The sequence below is a fragment of the Rhinatrema bivittatum genome, chromosome 6 (genome assembly GCF_901001135.1).
Source record: "Rhinatrema bivittatum chromosome 6, aRhiBiv1.1, whole genome shotgun sequence".
Classification (NCBI taxonomy): Eukaryota; Metazoa; Chordata; class Amphibia; order Gymnophiona; family Rhinatrematidae; genus Rhinatrema; species Rhinatrema bivittatum.
The window spans coordinates 19,056,567-19,078,937 of record NC_042620.1 but is presented as its reverse complement, the minus strand read 5'-3'; the positions used below and the strand labels follow the sequence as shown (position 1 = coordinate 19,078,937).

Genomic DNA, 22,371 nt, shown 5'->3' with positions numbered 1-22,371 from the left:
ATCATTTTCCATCAGTGAGAGGACTAGGAGTAGGAAGTACTTGCTTAGATTAAGAGTAAAAATTGCTGGGACCCCTTATTTTTAAAGCAGGATTAGGAACATGCAGTTTGAGACGACAGAACTGAGTTTGGAGAGTCACTGTAGGTCCTTGGTTCTTCTTTCTCCTGCTTGTCATGCTCTTGATTGAGTGGGTACTGCTTCAGTAATTGGTATTGAAAGACATTTTATTACTTCTAGTGAATTTTCCGTAAAATCAATCCTTTCCCCTTATTTAAGAACATAAGAATTGCCATACTGGGTCAGACCGAGGGTCCTTAAAACCTGTTTCTAGCAGTGACCAATCCAGGTCACAAGTATCTGGCAAGATCTCATGCTGTTACCATGCAGTGATAAATAGCGGCTATTCCCCAAGTCTATTTATTTATTTAAAAGTTTTTTATATACCGCACATGGGATCACTTACGTGTCCGTCTAAGCGGTTTACAAATTTACATACACAATAAAACAAGGTTTACATACTTAGTATAACCAAAATTTACATACATAGTAGAGCAAATTAATACCTAATAATAGCGGAAACAAAGGGGTATGAGAAAGTTTAAGGTATTGATTTAGGTGCGGGTACTGTAATTGTATGCATCGTTAAATAAGAAAGTTTTAATCATCTTTTTGAAATCATTTCGATTGGGTGTCATCCGGATATGGTCTGGTATGGAGTTCCACAAGGATGGGCCGTAGACTGAGAAGGCTCTTTTTCTTGTTAGTGCTAGGCTGGTAGATCTAACTGACGGTATTTCTAATAGGCATTTGTCTGTTGATCGGAGTTGTCTTGTTGGTTTGTATATGTGCAGCATAGAACAGATCCATACGGAATTGGAGTTGTAAAGCAGATTGTGAATGGTAGTTAAGATTTTGTATTTTATCCGATGAGTAATGGGGAGCCAGTGTAGATATTGTAGTATCGGGGAGATATGTTCTCTTTTTGGTTGGTTGAAAATCAGTCTGGCAGTAGCATTCTGGATAAGCTGAAGTGGGTGTAACGTGGATAATGGTAGTCCAATGTATAGTGCGTTACAGTAGTCCAAATTTGATAATATTAAGGCCTGTGTTACGGTTCGGAAATCAGATGACAGTAGTAGCGGTTTTAGTTTTTTAGCATGTGTATTTTATAAAATGATTTTTTGACAGTTTCTGAAATGTGTTTAGATAGGGATAGCTTGGAATCTATTGTTATGCCTAGGTTTCTTGCATGGGTTGTTATGGGTATGGATTGTCCATCAAAATTGAACGTTTTTGGAGGGCATTGAGCAGAGTCGGGGACGGTAGATAGGTAAACTAATTCTGTTTTTGCTGCATTCAATTTGAGTCTGTTGTGAGATAGCCAGGTTTCTATTGTTTCTAGATAGATTTGAAGTAGTGAGAGTGTTTTGGTCCATGATTCAGTGACAGGTAGAGTGAATTGAATATCATCTGCATAGAGTTTGAAATTTAAGTTTAAACCATCAAGTAGTCGGCACAAGGGTAAGAGATAAATATTGAAAAGTAGTGCAGATAGTGATGAGCCTTGTGGAACACCTGTGTTGGTTGTGTACCAGTCGGATTTTGAATTTCTTAGGGTTATTCTTTGTGGGCGGTTTTGTAGAAATGAGGTAAACCATTGTAGTGCTGTATTTGTGATACCAATTTGTTGTAGGTTAGAGAGAAGTATGGTGTGATTTAGGGTGTCGAAAGCGGCAGATATATATCTATCATGACCATTATGTAGTTTACATTTGCATCGAATACTCTTATAGAAACATAGAAACATAGAAATGACGGCAGAAGAAGACCGAATGGCCCATCCAGTCTGCCCAGCAAGCCTCACACATTTTTTCTCTCATTCTTATCTGTTACTCTTAGCTCCTTGTTCTATTCCCCTTCCACCCCCACCATTAATGTAGAGAGCAGTGATGGAGCTGCATGCAAGTGAAATATCTAGCTTGATTAGTTAGGGGTAGTAGGGGCAGTAACCGCCACGATAAGCAAGCTACACCCATGCTTATTTGTTTTACCTAGACTATGTTGTACAGCTCTTGTTGGTTTTTTTTTTTTTTTTTGATGGTGTCAAAAGCAGATATGAGTAGAGATTCAGTACTGTGTCCTTTTCTGAATCCATGTTGGTTGCGGTGTAGAATATTGTTTTCTTCAATGTATGATGATATCTGGTGAAGGGCGACTGATTCGATTATTTTAGCAAGGGATGTTAATGTGGCAATTGGACGGTAATTTGCTAAATCTAGAGGATCTTGATTTTTCTTTTTTGGTATAGGGGTGACTGATGTTTTTTTCAGAGAGTCGGGAAAGATTCCTTGGGATAGAGAGGCATTTACTATTTGAGATATGAAGGGAGCAATGTGTCTATTTAGTTAATAGTTTATGGTCTTCTCCTTCAGGAACTTTTTTAAACCCAGCTATGCTAACTGCCTTAACCACGTTCTTCAGCAGTGAATTAATTATGTATTGAGTGAAACAAAAAAATAATTTTCTCAGATTTGTTTTGAATGTGCTACTTGCTAACTTCATGAAGTGTCTACTAGTCTGTATTTTTTGAAAGAGTAAATAACCGATTTAAATTTACCCATTCTATTACACTCATGATTATATAGACATCTTATCATATCATATCTCCCCTCAGCCATCTCTTCTCTGAGCTGAACAGACCTAACCTCTTTAGCCTTTCCCCACAGGGGAGCTCTTCCATCCTTTTTTATCATTTTGGTTGCCCTTCTCTGTACCTTTCCCATTGCAAATATATCTTTCTTTGAGATGCAGCGACCAGAACTGCACACAGTACTCCAGGTGCAGCCTCATCCTAGAGCTGTTTTATTCTCCACAAGCCGTTAAGCCCGTAACAACGGGCTACATTAAAAAAAAATTTTCGGTCCATTTTTGGACACTGCACCCTTCTACACTTCTTCTCTCTCACTCCCTCTTCCCCTCGCTGATTCATCTCGGTCACTCATTCTCTTCCCCCCTCGGTCACTCATTCTCTTCCCCCCTCGGTCACTCATTCTCTTCCCCCCTCGGTCACTCATTCTCTTCCCCCCTCGGTCACTCACCCCTCTTCCCTCCCCTGCCCCCACTCAAACTCACTTTCCTCAGTCTTACTCACCCTCTTTCTCCCACTACCTCTCTCCCCTCTCACTAAAACCCCCTTCCCTCACCCCCACTCCCTCCCCTTCCCTCAGTCACTCCCCACCCTCTCTCAATCCCATCCCTCACGCTCATCTATTTATTTATTTATTTAATATATATTTCTATACCGGACTTCACGAATAGAATTCACACCAGGCCGGTTTACATGGAACTTAGGGGATTAACAAGTGTAACCAAACAAGAAGGCCGAAACAAGCAAAGTTACATATAACATGGGCATTGAACTTGGGGGCTATAGTAGCCAGGAAGTAGGCAGAGCGGAATTAACAACATATAAATAATATATGACGGGTTAAGAGATTAGTAAACATCCCATTCTTTGGTCTGAGTCCGACGTGACATTTTGACTTAGGGTAAGGCTTGGAGGAAAAGCCACGTCTTAAGTCATCCCCTCTCAGCTCATCCACAACCTCTTCCCTCTCCCTCAGCCCTCCTCCACTTTCTCTTTTTCTCTTCTCCACAACTTCTTACCCTTCCCACTTACTCACATCCTTTTCCTTCCATCCCCTCTCATCTTCCCTTTTCTTTCCCCTCTCACCTCATCCACAACCCCTTCCCTCTCCCTCTTGTTCTCCTCAGCTCGCCTGCCACCCAGGGTCCCGTTAAGCGCGGCCCCGTTCTCGCGGGATGGGGCAGACACGGAGACGGGAGGTCTCCTTGGGTCCCTCCCTCGCGCGCTCCTCACCACCGGGCTCGTTGCAGGCCCGCCCGACGCTCGGATACCGCCGCCGCTGCTCCTCCCCACCGCTGCAATTCCTCCCAGCGCCATCTTGCACACCGCTGTGACCGACATGCTCTCCCGCCCGCACATGCACGGTAGAGCTGCTCTCTACTGCGCTTTTGCGGGCCGTCAGTCAGAGCCCTTTTATATTGTAGATTCCTTTCATAATAATTCCTAACATTCTGTTTGCTTTTTTGACCACACGCTGAGCTGAGGGTTTCAGAGTATTGTCCACGATGATGCCCCGGTCCTTTTCCTGGGTGGTAACTCCTAATGCAGAACCTGTCATTGTGTAACTACACTGTGGGTTACTTTTCCCCAAGGGCATCACTTTGCACTTGTCCACGTTAAATTTCATCTTCTTTTTGAATGCCCAGTGTTCAAGTTTCACAATTCTTCCTGGATGTGATTTAACAACTCTGAATAATTTTGTCTCGTCTGCGAATTTGATCACCTCGCTTGCTGTCCCCTTTTCCAGATCATTTATAAATATATTGAAAAGCACCGGTCCCAGTGGAGATCCCTGAGGCACTCCACTTTTTACCTTTCTCTGCTGAGAAAACTGACCATTTAATCCTGCTCTATTTCTATCTTTTAACCCATTTGCAATGCCCTCCTGTACTGCAGATGGCAGGGGAACCATCACTGGCCCTAAGATACCTCTGTGTCACACACTCTGGTTATCTGAGACTGCCACAGTAATGGTAGCTATCTTCCCTCTCTCTTAGGGGGCGAAGACATTGACTGTTGCTGCTTCTACCCTAGTCAGCCCCCTCCACACGACAGATGCAAATCAGTATCTGTTGTGCTGCAGCTTGCATCACTGTGGCTTCGGCACAGGGCAGCCCCAAAATCAATATTTTTCTTTTTTAGTTGGTTGAAATGGGATCACTTCGGGGAAAAACTTATCCCATTAGCTCCTCAGCCTTTCCAGGTTTATCTTTGTCCTTGCGATAGATTTTACTATTGCTGCAGGGATGTGGCACAGCCAGCTCGGTTCTGGAATTGTAGATTTTCAGGGGAATATAAGGCCCCAGATGCCATGGGAGGTCAGCATTCAAAGCCCCCCAGGAGAAGGGAGTCACAGCCATTGCTCGTAAAGGAGCAGCAGCGTGAGCCGCTGAGCCAGACGACAGACTTCATCCGCATCAATGAATGTCTAAGGGGAGCATCTTACAGCTAAACTGAAGAAAAAGGAATTTATAAGGATTTGGGAAGATTGCATCCTGGTACCTCACAAAGCGAGAAGTACTTTTATTAATTATACACGTGCGGTTATATTACTAATGCTTCCTCTATAAGATGTTGAAAATGGGAGCAAGGGGGGGTGATTCTAAAGAAAAGGAAAACCAACAGCAAACTAATGTAATAGAGTCGTGCTAAGGGGGGGGGGGAGGGGGCGGTCCGCCCTGGGTGCAAACAGGGGGAAGGGGGTGCCATTGCCGCCAGCAGGAAGGTCCTGCAGGGGCGCGGAAACCCCGCCAGCAAAAGCAAGGAGCTGCAGTGATCGAGGCCAGTGGTGCGGCGGCAAAGGACAGGCCCAGCGCTGCCGCCGGTGCTGCAGAAGCAGGCGGGAGAAGAGGCCCTGCGGTGCCGCCGGCAGCTGAAGACGGGAGAAACTGGCCTGTGAGAGTAAGTGCCAGTGGAGGATATGAGGGGGGGGTGTGTGTGTCTGTGTATATGAGGGTATTTGGGTGGATATGTGCATGGGGCACATTTAAAACTAATCTGAGAGAGTTCTTTTTTACTCAACGCACAATTAAACTCTGGAATTTGTTGCCAGAGGATGTGGTTAGTGCAGTTAGTATAGCTGTGTTTAAAAAAGGATTGGATAAGTTCTTGGAGGAGAAGTCCATTACCTGCTATTAAGTTCACTTAGAGAATAGCCACTGCCATTAGCAATGGTTACATGGAATAGACTTAGTTTTTGGGCACTTGCCAGGTTCTTATGGCCTGGATTGGCCACTGTTGGAAACAGGATGCTGGGCTTGATGGACCCTTGGTCTGACCCAGTATGGCATTTTCTTATGTTCTTATGTTCTTATGTGTGAGAATGGCCGTGTGTATGAGGGTGTATGTTTGGGTGTATGTATGAGACGGTGAGTGTATAGAAGAGTGAGTGTGTGTGTGTGTGTGTGTGTGTGTGTTTGTGTTCAGGGGGTGTGTGGGGGTGAGACAGGAATCCTGTGTGAGAGTTAGAGGAAGTGTGTATGTGTGAGAGAGAGAGATGGAAGAAATGTGTGTGTCTGTCTCTTTCACAACCGCACAACATACACACTCTCTCACTCACACTCAAGCTCCCTCTGTCTCTCACCAAGTGAGTATGTCTGAGAGACAGAAGGAGCATATTTTGTTTGTGTCTCTGTGTGTGTGTACCCCCAGTTCATGACAATCTCAGGGTGACAGGTAATGGAGAGTGTGGGATTTTTAAAATCCTTATTAGTTTTAATTACTGGGGGTTATTTGATGTCTGCTGTTTTGAAATATTTTATCGATGTTTAGGAAATTTTTTAAAATTTGTACAGGAGCTTCTAATTATTGAATATTATGCTATTTATCAGCTGTTTTGAAATGTATATTTTTTTTTTAGTATGGTTTTACTGTTCTGATTGATTTATATTTCTTGACTGTTTTGAGGAATAGGGATTTTCTGTTTTTCCATTGGTGCACTGCATACAGAATCTGGCTTATGGGTTCCAGGTCAGTTTTTGTCTGCGTGTGTGTGTGTGTGAGAGAGAGGAAGCGTGTATGTGCGTGTGTTAGTGTGTGAGAGACACACACAGGGAAAGGTGTGTGTGTGTGTGTGAGATGGAAGAAGCATGTCCGTGTGTGAGAGAGGAACAGAGAAAGTGTATGTGTGTGTGTATGTCTCACACACACACTCATGCTCCCTCTGTCTCTCACCAAGCATGTATGTGTGTGTATGGGAGGGAGCATATTGTGTGTGTGTGTGTGTGTGTGTGTGTGTGCATGCATGCCCCCAGTCTACAACAATCTTAGGACGACAGATATGGAGAGTGGGGGATTTTTAAAATCCTCATTAGTTTTAATTAGTGGGTGGTGTTTGATGCCTCTGCTGTTTTGAAACATTTTATCGATGTTTAGGAAATTTTAAAATTATATATTGGGTGGTGGGGGTGCCAAAGTAGTATCCCCCCAGGTGCCAAATACTCTAGGTACGCCTCTGTAATAGAGTTTTTGTCAAGAATGAATAGTGTTTAGTTGTAATGCACTTCTGTTTTGTGTTTTTGTGACATACGGAAGTGAATAGAAAAGGTTAAACTAAAAAGTGTGCGGTGGGGGGGCCAGGACTGCCCAGCTGTGAAAGAGGCTCACAGAGCCCTAGTCCCAGCAGGCGGCGGTTTCATTTGAGTTGGAGAACCTAAAAGAGCAGTAGGGAGCGGGCGGACAAAAAAAGAAATCGATTAAAAAAAGAAGAAAAGATGCCTATTGCTTTCCTGTTCCCTTTGTCCCCTGCCTAGCGAGCCCAGCGTTTCCAGCTCTCCCCATGCTGCTTGGAGCAGCTGCACTTCACTTGTGAATCCTGGAAAGCCACTGTAATGCATTTACCTGTCCAGATCTGCCGTGCTGCTCATTAAAATGTTTGATTTCAATTTGTAAGTCGATTCGTTAATTAGACGAGGCAGTGATTTGTTTGAGTAGTGCGTGTTTTGTTTTTTTGTAGTCATGAGCAGGGAAGATTTTAATTAGGCGTCTGCGTTGGCTGTTTTGTTGTTCCAAATGTTGTTGATAGCTTTATTTACTGGTCCTGAAACAGAGCAAGCTCAGGTCCTAAAGATCCCCATCCTCTTTCTAATCTGCATCGTTTCTTTTATATTTTGGATTTCTTATTCTGCTCTTTGCCGAGGACCCAGAGCAGTTTACAGCATAAATTACTTATCTGAAAATAGGATTCACTCCCAGCGTGTTAGGAAATCTTGTGAGGGATTCTGGCTGCCGGAAACGGGTGCCTTGCCAGCTGGAGTCCTGGGGCCCATGCGTTTTCTTGCTGGAAGCCAGCAGGGCCTGGTACATTCCGGGACGGCTCACTGGCAGGGTGCACGTGCAGGGACCTGGACTGCATTCCTGGCTCATGTTTCTCAGGTTGGCAGACGCTGGGCATGCAGTGGTCAGATTCAGGGCCCCTGATTGCAGGGGGCCAGAAGGAGCCCATGGCCGAGGATGCTGCTGTAATGACTGGGGGGGGGGAATAATTTCTCAGGTAGCTGTAAATGAAGGCTCATGGCCCTGGTTTCACCTGAGCTTGGAAGCCCAAGGGAACTGGGAGGGGGCCATGAGGGGGTGCCTGTGGGAGGGGAATTGCCAAGTCAGGAAAAATCCATCCTTAATTTAGTTTTGCGGGTAGACTGGCGCCGGTATTTACAAGGCAGTGTTGAAAGGGAAGTGAATAGCCATAAAGAATGTGCAAGAGAGAGATTTACATACGCAGTCTCTCCAATGTATGCAAGTACTATCATGCATAATCATTATGGATATCCTGAAATCCAGACCAGTTGAGTTATACCTTCAGGACCTGGTTGGGAGCCGCTCCGTTAGAATAGCGGTGAACAGGGCTGAAAATCTCTGCTTAGCACTAAATGTGATTTGCGCTGGCTGCACAGACGTTCAGTCACACTGGAAGTTCTGCTTGGATAGAGTAAACACAAATCCTGCTCCACCCCCATGCTTTATATATGAGATTCTGCCTCTCCGGGGATCAGATGATTCCTGTCTACTCCATCCTCAGTCCTCTGACTGCAGCAGCAGTTAAATCACGCAGCTCTATCTAAAACATGGGGAGAGGGGCAACGTTTAAGATAACGCTCCTAACCAGACCGTCAAAACCACATTCACAGGGCACTTTCTCACCACAATGTGCAACAGAGAAAGAAATCACCCAGCAGTTTCCGCCTGTTCCTTTGGTGCCATGAATTGCCTTTTCCTTATTTCCCCCTTCCGACTTGCTTAAGCTCAGTCATTGTAGCTTCACCCTTTGGCCAGGGCCATACAGCAGGGCTGTGACGGTTGTCATCCGTGGGTTGTCCCAGAAACAATTGGTTTAGTGTCAGGAGAGTCAAAGCCGCTGTTGGTAGAAGGTTTTGCCACCTATGCCAGACACCTTCCCTTTGGGTACTGGTGGCTGGTGAAGCATGAGTAATGAGTGTAGCCCCGATACGAACAAGGCGTGAGAGGCCTGGAATGGAGCAAGAAGCTGGAACAAACCAGCAATCCAGGAACGATAACAGGCGGGAGCGCTGACTGTAGAATCTGCAGATTGTCTTCTGGCTACAGAAATGGAGCCCAGAGTACGAGGCCCAGAAGGTAGGACCAAGCTCTGGCAACTGACTGACTAAACTGCCTCAGTAAAAATACAAGATACAGGAAACAAGATGGCCGCCGGGGAGGGACTGAGCTAGGAGGACTGGATAGTTCATTCAAGCAGCTCACCAGTGCCACCTGCAGGCTGGAGGAAAATTCAGGAATGGATCCTTACAAGGGAGCCTTCTGGAACCCTGCAGTCACAGACCCTAAATCTGGACAGCAGGTGTCACTGTTGTGCTGTGACTATGACTTCCCCACAAGAGGCTATGAATGCTACCTCTGCTGCATTCTCAGCCCTGGCAATGCACAGAAATGCCATTGAGCCACCATGGAAATGATGGCAAAAAAGAAGGCCAAATGGTCCATCCAGTCTACCCAGAAAGTTTCGGTAGTAACTGCCGCTCCGTGCAGGTTATCCTTGAGCCTCATGTTAAGGGTAGTAATATTAGCAATCAAAACCAAGCAACTGTGAAACCCATAACAAAATGAATGCTAGCAACAATTTTACAGGTGAGCAGCCTTCTTGCTAAGTCACACAATGCTGCTTGAATATGCTTTGCTTTTGCACTTGGCTGTAGAAGCAGTCCTGCGCTTTGTCCCTAACGTCTGTGTAGCAGTAACCCAGACCATAAAAGTAGGGGTTCAGCATTGGCTGTCGTCTGAATCCAATTCCCTTCCCCCCCCCCACCCCCACCCCACCCCCGCTATTGAAGCAGAGAGCGATACTGCAGTTGCATCAAGGTTTATTGGTTAAGGGTAGTAATCCCATGCCTTCTGCTAAGGGCAGTAACTGCCGCTCCGTGCAGGTTACCCCCAGGCAGCCTTTCCTTCGTTATCATCCACAAGCCGTTAGGGATCCCCAGTGTTTATCCCACGCCCTTTCGAAGTCGTTTGTTTTCATCCTCACATTTCACACATTTACAGTCATTCGTGGATTTCTGTCTCATTGGACCTTTTTTTGTTTGTTTGTTTTTACCCTCATAATTAAAACAGACCTGCCTTCATCTCGGACCGTCTTATGCTCGTTTTCGAGGTTTGTATTTTAAAGGGCTGTGCAAAAGAGCCCTCTTTTAGGGATCAGAGGACCTCTGTATTAGTAACACATATGAGGTTTTATTTGCATTTTAATGTTGCCAGTCTCTCTCTCATGTTTACTCAGTAATCTCAGCAGTGTGAGAACGTGAATGTCTTAAATAGAGGAATGTGAAATACGATGGTGGGGAGAGGCTGCAAGGCCCGTTTTCCCTCCCGATTCTCCATGGCTAAGGATTCTCTCGGCTCATCCTATCCCATGCACCTTACGTTACTCCTGAGCCTAATCCCTTTCAGCCCCATATCATGGCCTCTTGTTCTAGAGCTTTCTGTTGAAAAATGCTTGTCACTTGTACATTATTGTCGTCTTTTATCTTCCCATACCCTCCATGCTCCGGAATGTAAAATATATGTGGATCTCGTCAAATGTTTCACTGTTGAATGTTTTTTTTTTTTCTTCTACCTCTTTCTGTCTTAAGTGAGTCAGCAGCTGATTGACCGAATCTACGAATGTCTGGAAACCAAAGGCTTGCAGTACTACATGAAGAGCATCAAATGCATTGGAGCTTTCCGGCAGGAGGCCATTAGGGTAAGAGGAATGGGCTCCACCTAAAACAGACACGAAAGTTAAATGCTTTGCTTTGGTCTCAGAAAGCATAAAAATCTTTGAAGACCCTGAAGCCTGTTGAAATGTTTGTGGCAAGTGAAAAAAAAGAAAAAGAAATACACGGTCTAAGTGAAAAGGGTTATTTTCAAGTCATTGTGTTTCTCGTTCTGTAACCTGTCTGTCTATCTTGCTTGGGAGCAGCCATGTTAGACACAGGGTCAGCTACAGTGGATCAGATTTGTGATTACATCAGCGATTTCACACCTTTGATGTCATTTGTGACCCTTCCAAGCACGGTTGCCCTCGGGTGTGTAACTTCATGGAAGAAGCAGCTTGGAACTAGGACTGAGTATTGCTACCTGCCGGCTGTACTTTATTGCACGGTGGATATATAGGGTGCATTGATCTTTTTAAAGAAAATCCCCCTTCTGTGTACTATTGACATTATCATTTGAAAAGATGACATGAAATCATTTAAGAGAAAGCGCCTGAGAGAAATCTTTCTAGGCTCCTCTCTGCTAGCTGCGCGGTGCCGTCTGATCTTCTCGCAGCTGGCGGTTCCCCAAGCGAGGACGCCTCACCTTTCTCAATGGAGTTCTTGTTTGCCTTGTTTTCTTTTGATTCCCACTCCCGTCCCTCAGTGTGTAATGCTAGATAGGGGTCCTGACGACGACATCGCCTTCTTCCGGCTGGTTTCCCTTTCGTACGCACTAAGACCACCTACAGCCTTCAGCAGCTTGGTAGCCTCTGGCGGGCTTTGTCGTGAAACCTTTAGCGTTTGTTCAGGAATAAAACCCCAACTTATGGTTGGGAGCCATGGGGGGGGGGGCAACTTTCCTGCCTTCCAGCTGATAAACTGCATCTGCCTCGCCGAGACCGAGGGACTTCTACATGATGATCTCAGAAGCTTGGAGTACCGATCCTATGTTTATCGCTCCATCCTATATTTCTAGGAGTGTTTTGTTTAGTGGGTTTTAAATATTTAATTGAGTTATTTATTGCAATTGTTCTCCACTACATCCAATAAATGGATTAGTGTGGATGACAGAAAATATTCTGCTTGATCTGCTCCAAAAGGGTAGTCCCAAGAAGAGCATCAGAAAATATTTCTTTCTGCAAAGGGTGGCAGATACCTGGATTACCCTCCAGGAGGGAGGTGATGGAGATTAAACCAGTAAACAAATTCCAAAAAGCATGGGATAAATGCAGAGGCTCCCTAGTGGTAAGAGAATAGTAATGAAGCATTGGGGGTGGGGTAAGCTGTGTGGAACGGCATCGAGCTTCCCAGGCGGCAGGGGTAACCTGCAGGGAGCAACAGGTGCAACTCTATAAGGGAGAGGGAAAAGGGGGGAGTGGATGTCTGCTTCCACGGGGGAGTTTGTCTAGACCAATATTGGTCTTTATCTGCCGCCATTCACTATGTCACTTGCATTAGCAGCCATTGAATGGTACGTGCAGAGATGCTTTTACAGCAGTCAGGTGCTTGACCAGATAAATATGAGAGGGGGGGGGGGGGGGTCAGGCAAAGCTGAAACGTTTTGGATCTTGCGACTGGGAGGGAGACAGAAATGTACAAGATGAAGCTGCTTCAGATCAGCGAGGTCTTCCTTTCTTCTTTGCCTGCATGCATTCAGACAGTCCTAGCGGCAGTCTTGGTCTCCATGCTGGAGTCGCCTGCTGTCCCCGCTGCAGCTGAGTATTTTGTTAAACCGAGTACAGAACTTGGTGCCGTTTAACCTATTCTCTCCTCTGCTTTTTTTTTTTCCCCTTTGCTTTCCTTCTGCTTTGCTTGAAGCTGTCCAACGAGCAGCAGTTCAATAGTTTCCTGAAAACCCTGAAAGAGAAGGTGGAAGACCGAGGCTTAACGGAGTTCTGGGACATCGTCGTGCAAGGTAGAGCCTGAAATGTTTCTCACTATGCTCTCGCGTGCGCACGGAAACGGGAGCTCGTCCATCGTTCCGCCGGCCTGGTGACTATGGGGGCAAAAACCGCTCCTCGGGGGGGCTGCGTTGCTAGTGAACTTTGAATTCGGCCCCCTCCCCCGAGTGGCCCAGTCTCTGCAGCCTGGCATGCGCATGGGGCTATAGGGACACAGCGTTAGGGACGTGTGCTAACCCTGGGGATATAGGGCTTGCAGTCTGGTGTCCTGATTCTGTGTGGTTTCACTGGTAGTGGCCACCCCAGTACAGGCAACGTCTTCCCTCCCTTCGTCCATGGTGCATCCAAGCCGCCTTAGTGCCGTTGGACAGAGGATGCAAAACTTGGGTCTCCTGTGGAACAGGGGCCTGACCACAGGGCCAAGCATAATTACACTGTTGTGCCTTAAAGTTATCTTTTATTACCTTTTTTTCCCCATTATACGTTATTTGTGCGCAAAGTATATCCTTTGATTTGTTGTTTTTTTTTCCATTTCCAGACTCTCTCTCTCTCATTACCAGTGATGAAGCACCTGGGAGCTCTGTCACGAGCGAGGAAGCCAAAAGGGTATTTAATGCTTGTTTTTGCCGCCTTTTTTTTTGTTTTTTTTTATCTAGAAGTGAAAGGCACCTGTGTCTGCGCATGTAATAAACTGAATGGATTGCTAGGGAGATAAAAGTAACCACCGTTTGCCAGCCTTCCACCTGAAATATCCCCTCCTCCCTTAGAGGCACGCTTCCAAAAACAGGGCTTGGCAGAGCAAGGAAATGCAGGATCGTATCCAAGAGGGGAGCGAGGAGCTCCGCCAAGTCAGATGGCCAGATTGCCGTCTGAAGTGTTAAAAACGATTGACCCAGAGCACCGGCTTCATGACGCTGTCAGCCTGCTGTCAGTGCCAGAGCCCAAGGGAGCCTCGTGTTAATGTCTGCCGGCCCTCAGCGGCTGGGATAGCCTGGAAACAAAATGTTCACATTTAAATATTAATAGGGGCAAGTAATGAAGAGCAGCCTGTTCTGTTTTTTTTTCTTCCTTTTAGGGGGGAGGGGTTGTGTTTTGACAATATGCCAAGTCTACGTTCTCCCTTTTAGCTTAAAGTCGCTGTGTATAACGGTTTAAAGGGAATTTTGAGCATCATCCAAGCTCTTTTTAAATTTGAAGAGGCGGCAACATTAACCAGCAGGAGAAAACATCAGCACTTTATCATCCTATAGCACTAAGAACCACGTCTGACAGTCTTACCTTATTTGTTGTGTGGGTAACCTCTCGATCAGAGAACTGAAGGGCAAGAGAGAGAGGTTTGCATCTGATAAAGTGCACCTTGCCATGATCGTATATAATCGGTTCCTTCCATAGCTTTCATGTCTTCCTTCCTCAGTGCGCAAACTCAACTTTTATTTCATTATCAGTCTTAACCACCGCACACTCCTGCTCAGCTGAGGAGAATTCATCTCTTCTTTCTTTGTCACGTTTTATTAACAATCGGCAACAGTAAACATTCTGGGCTCAAAATCCCACTTCCTAATCGCCCAGCCCAGATACATGGATTTTTCTCCCCTACCAACATATGGAGGCAGGGAAGGAAAGCTTTGCTGGAAGCAGGCCTTATAAGGAACAGAGCCACCTGCATCCTCTTCACTATTTCTCTGTCTCCGGCAGTTCCTATTCGTACCCCAGGTCAATCCAGATGCACGGGGGGGTTTCACCCGTTTATTGACGCTGTATTCCTGAAGTTAGCATGCCACTTGCAGTCCCTCAGTTAGTGGATGGGAGAGGTGCAAATCCTGCAGTCTGATGGGTGACTCCCAGATCTGCAAAGGCCCAGTGTGGGGGGGGGGGGGAGCAAGAGGTCCTTGGTGTGTTTCTGCTCTGAAATCTGACTGTGCTGGTTCCCCCGTTCCTTCCCTTCTATGCTGTGCGCTCCACTCTGGCTCCTTAGAACAGCTTGCTGGGAAGTATTTTCTTGATTTTGATTTTTGTTTAAAAAAAATAATAATAATAAGAGGGAGACGTAGGGCTTGCAGCAGTTCCCGGTCTGGGGACTCATCGGGGCTGCTCCTGCTGAGCAGGGGAAACACGGGGAGAGACAGAGTGCATTTTCACGTCTCGGCAGCGATTGACACAGGCCAGCATGATGAAGTCAGCTGGAAGGAGGCAAACTCCACAGACTGTATAGTAGGGTTGCCAACGTTTCCATAGACCCCAGGACTTGGACACTCGAGGACGGGGGGGGGGGGAGGCAGGTGGGTTGAAAAAAGGGCCCCCCCTTGCATGAATGTATTCCCACTTCCCCTGAACCTAATCCAGCATCCGTAACTGAGGGCCCTCCAGTTCCTGCTGTTTTTATTAGAACTTGCTTTTTAGCCTGACCAAGCGCTGCGTGGTCCCTAGAAGCTGCCACTTGCATTTGTCCCAGGCCCCCGGTGGCATGAGCACGGGAAGAAGAGGCTGCAGCACTGGTAGGCCTGGCCATGCGAGTAGAAGAAGAGGCAGCAAAAGCTCCCGTTAGGAAGAGGCAGCGGTGGAGGCCAGCAGTGAATGGGCCCCCGTAACGCCATGCGCGAGGATATTAGGTATTTACCAGGCAAACCTTACAGCCTCGAGCCCTCCGCTGCACCACACAGCCCTCTCCACACACAATTAAAAACGATGCATTTATAACAGATTTTACCTGAGAAAGAACGTGCAAAGTACAGTCTTCTGAGGTAAAAATATCACAATATGTGTATATATATATATATATATATATATATATATATATATATATATATATATAGGTATTTTCATGCATCGCCGTGGTGCCAGCCGTAAAATCCTGTGCAAAAGATACTTGGAACCCATATGGCATTAGGCCTATTTTAACATGTGCTGGGTGTGTGCTTAGCCATCGGAAAGTCACAAATTATGATACAGTAAACCTCCTATACAAATACAGCACTTCCAGCATTCAAGCAGAAATAGGAGGCAACCCAGCAAATATTTCCCCAGGCCCTAAAACACTAATACTTTCTTATTTGGAAAACAGAATATGCCAGGCTACAGTAGATCCCTACACAGAAATTACGTGTTAGCAGAATATCACAACTTGGTTACACATGCAGAATACAGACAGACCCTCACCAAATACACAATAAACAGACCATAAAGCATAAATAGAAACTTGTACACCAAAACTAAACTGGAAACTGCAACAAGCCAGATTCTGTATGCAGTGCAACAATAGAAAAATGGAAACCACCATTCCTCATAAAACCAAGAAATATAAACACCATGCCTAACAAACCCTACTAATAAAAAGAATGTATATCTCAAACAGCTGATGAATAGAGTAAATCCAATAATTTAATTCATAAACATTTTGAAAAATTTCCCAAACCCCAATAAAATGTTTCAAACGGCAAGCACATTAAATAATACATAATATTTCATACCTGGAGATTTGGTTTCCAGTCACCCTGTGATTGTTGTGGAATAGTAGGTACGATGCACAGACTTTCTCTTCTCTCTTTATTATACACATACCTGTTTATTCTCTCACACATATGCTTACTCTCTCTGTCACACACACATACTTATCTTTGTGTCACATCATTAAGGAGACACTGCCCATTCTTATGGCCAGCCATGTAACAGCCTAAGGGGACCAGGGGAATACTAGATAGGGAAGGGGGAGACTGGGATTAGAATAGAAAGCTGGGCAGAGAGAGGGTACCGGCAGGTACCCAATAATTAAAAATGGGGATTAAAAAAAAAAATCCTGTTCTCTCCATACCTGGGAACTTTTGATTTGCAGTCACCTTGAGATTGGGTGGGAGGGGGACCGCATAAACTTTATCCTCTGTCACATTTGCTCCTTCTCTCACTCACACTCCCCCTCTCTCTCACTCTGGGCTCCCTCCCACTCTTCTTTGGCCACCGCAGGACGGGATCAGTGGCAGCCGTGCTGGGCCTGGTCTTCGGGTGCCAGACCGCTAAAAATAAGTCGTGTGTGTCACTGATGCTATAGGTTGCTGACCGCCTATACTAGCAAAATACACCCGCGGCCGTATCTGATGGCACAGTGAACATTTTGAATTGCTGCTTTCAAAGTTAGAGTATTTTCTGATGATGTATGTGGCAGCTGACCTTTGGAAAAGAGCAAGGCAGGAGAGCAGAAGGCCACATCAGATTCCTTTCTGTGTGTGTGTGTATGTGGAATATAGCAAATAACATCTTTCCATTTAAAAAAATCTGTCTATCTATATATATAGCGAGAGAGAGATACAGATTTTGTGTGTGTGCGAGAATGGAGAAGCAGGAAGGAGGGTAGAATCATTGTGCCGTGCAGTCAACTTTCTCCTCACACCGTAGCGGGAAGAATGAGTCACAGAGAACCAGACAGGCCCTTTGCTCGTGTCTGATCAGTGCCTGCAGCCATGCCAGACTGTTCTGCAGCACCTTTCCCGCTGAGACTGTGGCCCTAGATCATCACTGGAATGACGGCACCAGCAAGCAGGAGTGTAGCAATTTTCTGCCTTGCTTCTTCATTCTTCTGCTTTTCCCCCAGATTAAAATAAAAAAAAAAAACCCCCAAAAACTTGTATTTATCACATTGGTGGTGTTTAGGTAAGGATCCGGCACCAGTCCATGGTTAAACCAGCATTTCAGTGCAGCTGACCGGAAAGCAGACTACTCAAAGTGCTCCCCTTGGCTATACAATGCTAATTTTAAGGGGTACAAAAGAAAACAACTCAAAGTTCTTGACCTCCATATTTCAGAGTTAGCACGCGTCAAGATTTGAAAGCGTTTTTCTTTCTGACAAGTGACTTCCCTGCTGGGCCTGTCAGTAGAGAGAGAAACCTCAGCACTTCATGACGGGCCCAGCAGGAGGCCACTTTCTGTTCCTGGGCCTGTGTTATCCCCCAAACGCACAAGTAAGGAGCTTTGTAAGATAGTCCAGGGGACGACGCTATACAACACGACTCGCCTGTGGCAGAGCCCTTTAGAGCTGTCAGTACTGAAGTGCTTCTTTAGACCACCGATTTTGATTTGGGGTTTTAGGTTTACTTGTTGGCCTTTTCAAATCCAAGCTTGAGACTTTCACCAGTTGAGCGCGGTCCCTTCCCTTGTCTGAGTCACCTAATTACGGCAGGGGTGGCCAACTCCTGTCCTCAAGAGCCACAAACAGGATATCCATGCTGAGTGAGCATGAGATAGATCTGCATGCGGTGGAGGCGTATTCATGCATATTTATTGGGGATGTCTTGACAACCAGAGCTGTGTTTGTGGCTCCCGTGGACAGGAGTTTTTCCCTGCGCTACCGTGACGGCCTCCAGCCCCTCCGAGATCCGCTGCCAGTGCTGGTCTGTGACCGGCCACTAGCTGCCGCCGTAAGAACATGACTTGGTGTGGAAGAGAAGCAACAGTGAGTGCTGTTCCAGCTGCCCTCTTGAGTTTGAAGAGCCTGGACCAATGACTTTAATGCAAACCCTGTCTTCCACAGGCAGGCGGGTGCTAGGGGGGCCAGGCTGGCGTATGGAGCTGCGTTACTACTGAGCTTTCTGCAGATTTTAGGCCAGTGAAGTACAAGTTTGCCTCACTAATTAGCCTGAAACCACTGCTCTTGATAAAAGCTGCATAATTAAAAGCAATGCTGTGAAAGTAGTCCCTAAATTTGGATTTCTATCCACAGTACAGAATATTTTAACGCACTCAGGACCCCTATTTCTTACAGGTTCACAAAGGCATTGTAGGGAGAAAATGTACTGTATACCGTTTTTCAAAACAAGGTTTTTTTTTGTCAAAACGGTTTACATAGTAAAATGAAAATAAAATAAAATAGAATTAAAAATTAAAGATGATAAATAAAATTAAAATACAAAAACTGGTTATATACCATATTACCATCCAAGCTAGATGCACAGAGGCCTGGAAAGGTTTCTTGCCTATCCTTCCTCTCTCGCGGTGTGAATGGCGGACCCGTGAAGTCCGTGAGCTCCCCGAGGGCTGGGTCCAGGACTGCAGCAAGCCCCGCTACGCAGCGTGAACTGGGACGTCGTACCCAGGATGGCTTAGCTTCCTCTTCCTCCTTGCCCTTTTCTCTCTCATTATTTCTCTCTTTGGAATTGCTGAAGCATTACAATCAATAGCGATCGACGCTAGCTGCAATCTCCGTAGTATGAAAGTAAAGGTAGCTCGCGCGCTAAGCAGACGCCCGGGGTAAGGGGGAGAGAGCAGTGTACTGCATCAGGTAAAATACAAGTCTAATGTGGAAAAGAAAAAAGTGTCACCTGTAAAGGACAGGCTCAGAAAGTGATTGTGGGAGGCAAGGGGATGGAGTTTGTCAACCACAAATGATTTGCGGTGTATTTCTAACGTGTTTTTTAACTGTTCTCTCTCAAAATCTTAGCTTTGGCATGTTATGGTTCACGATTCCTCGCTTTAAAGGTAGAAATAGAAGGTCGAAGAAACAAGTTGTAGGCGAGACTTTTTTTTTTTTTTTGTTTTAAATCTTTTTATTGGTATTTGTTGACATAATGAACAGACAGATCCTCCAGAACAAAAGGTGGTCATGGCATTATAACAAATATAACATTATAGGACATTATATGAACTAGGGTGAACACCCTTAATAGGGAAGAGTAATAACTTTCACAAATTTCAACAGGTCAAGATGGATTCCATGTTCCCCCTAGCCTTCCCCGGCATGGAGACCTTTTTATTGAGCTACTTCCATGCTTTCCGGAGCGACAGCCCCTTCCTCGGTGGATTAGCACAGCGACTGCATTGTTTTATTACTTTAAGGTAGAATAGAGTGGTGCCCGAGCCTTTCCTCGAGATGAACTTCTCCCCGGGTTGAGGGCGAGTTTGAGAATGTCGCATGTGCTGACGGAACGATTTCATCTCGCTTGACAACTTTCATTCTTTTTTTTTTTTTTTTTTTCTTGCTCAGTTCCTTGCCCCCAAAGAAAAAGCAGCTGAAACCACATCGGTAGCAGAAGAGCCCGGGGATGTGGATGACTTGGTAAGTTGTAACCAACGGCCTCCCCTGGTCTCGGTGATCAGAAGACACAAATGGTTGAAAGTCGAAAGCAGAAGAAGCAGCTCGACGGTCAACCCTAGGCCAGAAAATTCACAGATTATGTCCTCAGACATGGTATTGCTAAGAAGCCAATATCTGCCTCTGCTTAGATATTTTATCTCTCTGCCAGGCTGCACTTAGGTTATATACTCATAATGGGGACAATAATACATAATAATCCATCCAGTCTCCCAGCAGGTTTCCTATGGTTATAACTGCTGCTCCATGCCTTAGATTAAGGATAGTAATACTTACGAGCAAAACTAAGCAACTCTTAAACCCATAACAAAATTACTGCAACCTTTTGATGAGGTGAGCAGCCTTCCTGATAATTCAGACAATGCTGCTTGAGTGTTCTTTGCTTTTGGACTTGGCAGTAAAGCTTTATCCCCCAATGTCATGCGTTTTGAAATTGCCCCTTCCCTTCTGCCCTGTATGCAGGGAAAAGTAAGCATGCATGCTTTTGTTTAAATTTAAAAAAAGGGGGTCGGGAGTGAAAGCCCACATGGAGATTTCATTGTGAACCCCTGTGTGTGCTTAGCACCTGTTTCCATGCATGCTGCATGCTGGCCACGTTTTCTCCCGGAAACCCTGTCAGGAGTTTCCCTTTCAGAATGAGCCTGCATTGTAGGCATGGGACTATAATCAGTATCAAAATTACCCCCCATAACAGCAGTAATGTCTGCCGGCGGATAACACAGACATAATAGCAGACTGCCAGGTTCGTTAAGCGTCTCTGCCTTTCAGGCACGCGGTGCTTCGCATGCTACCTGCTCTCAGACATTATCGCGTACATAACCCATGTCCTGGTTGCATTTCTGGAGTAAATGAAATGCCGTTGAATCTCCGCATTGTGAATTTCCTTCTTGCTTTTTAAAACAAACACTAAAGAACTTCCAAGCTACTGGAAGCTACTGGAATCATCTCTCCTTCCCCCTGGATACAACATAAAGTTGTATCCAGGGGGAAGGAGAGATGATTGGGGAGAGGGTGGTTAATGGATGTTTGTTCGTGTGAAGCAGCAGACTGCTGAGTTCCAGCTCACGGTGAAAAGCGAGTATCAGTGCCCTGCAGGAAAATGTGGTTACTCTCTTAGAAAGAAACAGAGGTTGTCTGTGTGAAACAAAGCATTAAAACAGGGCGAAAATAGAAAATACAATGAATGCGTTAGCATTATGTGATGTGATTGTGAAAGAAGACTAACAGTATCTGACATTGTGCTTTCTGCAGTGCCGAGCTTAAGTGGAAGACAAAGGTCATGGCAAGCACAGGGTTACAGGCAGTTTAACTTCAGCCTTGTCGCTTGTATAGATTAATGCACTGTTTTAATTTGCTAACAAGCTAGTCGAATGGCTCCTTTAATTTGAAACACTCTAATTTAGTTGAATAGCTTTAAGAAAAAGTCAGATATGCAAGACAAACAACATTCTACATGGGCTGAAAATATAAAAAAAGAAAAAGCAATGCCATTAACAGAAAGATGTGAATGTCTTCAGTTGACGTTGCACAGATAGCTTAGCAGAAGCCTACGAATGCAGCGGCCCCACTGTGTGATATTAGTCATGACCAAGCAGTAAAGTAGAAAGCTGCTGAAATGTTTATGCATCGGTGAGGCTTAAATCAAAAGTGTGTCCAATGTCAGCGCAATCATCGTGATTAGAGCCTTTTCTGGCAGCCACCCCAAATCCTATGGCACTGCGCTGGTGACTTCAGCCTCCGGAGCCCGTTTCCCCCTCCCCGTGCAGTAATGAAGACCTTGAATGGCTTGGAATATTTTAGCCTCACAATGCTGTGGACGCCCTGCCATAACTGGCACCGATCGGTGCCCCGCTAAGGTCCCAGGGCTGAATTCCCTGTTCTTTCCTTTTGCAGCTGGACATGATGTAAGTGATGCCATCAGCTGCGAATGGGGAAGCTCAGGAGACAAGGTGTTGAAGATCACACTGCTGCCACCAGTGCTGTGGACACCCCGGGACAGATCACTTCTTATCCCACCACAAAAGCATGCCAGGTTCTCGAGAGGGGGGAAAACAACCCAGGCGAGAAGACTGCAGCCTGGCCTTGCTGATTCAGTGCTCTTTGATTGGTGTCATGTACTGTGATCATTTTTGTCTCTTGCCCCCGTTCTTCCATTTCATTGATAATTTACTCTTTATTGCTCAGACTTCATGTACCAGTAGCTAATAATTGTAATCAGGTTCCACTGTATTCAAGGAGCAGTTCTTGATCTGACAAATATGGCACTGTGCACTGTAAGAATAAAAACGTTGTCAAAATGTTTTAAATGCAAGTTTTGATTTTATTTTTGTTGCCTCCTGGAGCCGATTTTGACCGTGTTGCCTGCTGTGAGATCGGGTTCGCCCTTCTGACCTCACTGGGCTTTGCCATGGAGGAAATGTGGGCAAGAACCAAAAGTTGTATTTTTACTGTATGTTTCAGAAACATTATGTGATCCAGGGTCTAGAGGGAGGCCAACCCAGGCTTTGTGACGCCCCTTCCTGTTGCATAGCGGTGCTCGAA

General features: G+C 45.5%; 1 protein-coding gene across 1 annotated transcript in view; it reads left to right on the top strand.

The window, feature by feature from the left end:
• XRCC5 (X-ray repair cross complementing 5) overlaps nucleotides 1-22,131 on the top strand; it is a 203,631-nt gene extending 181,500 nt beyond the window's left edge. The window contains exons 17-21 of the mRNA XM_029605119.1: nucleotides 10,750-10,859; nucleotides 12,673-12,769; nucleotides 13,294-13,361; nucleotides 19,723-19,794; nucleotides 21,724-22,131. Of these exons, the coding sequence (XP_029460979.1) occupies nucleotides 10,750-10,859; nucleotides 12,673-12,769; nucleotides 13,294-13,361; nucleotides 19,723-19,794; nucleotides 21,724-21,738 (362 nt within the window). The 3' untranslated portion in view covers nucleotides 21,739-22,131. The remainder of the gene's footprint in view (nucleotides 1-10,749; nucleotides 10,860-12,672; nucleotides 12,770-13,293; nucleotides 13,362-19,722; nucleotides 19,795-21,723) is intronic.
• The last annotated feature ends 240 nt before the right edge of the window (nucleotides 22,132-22,371 follow it).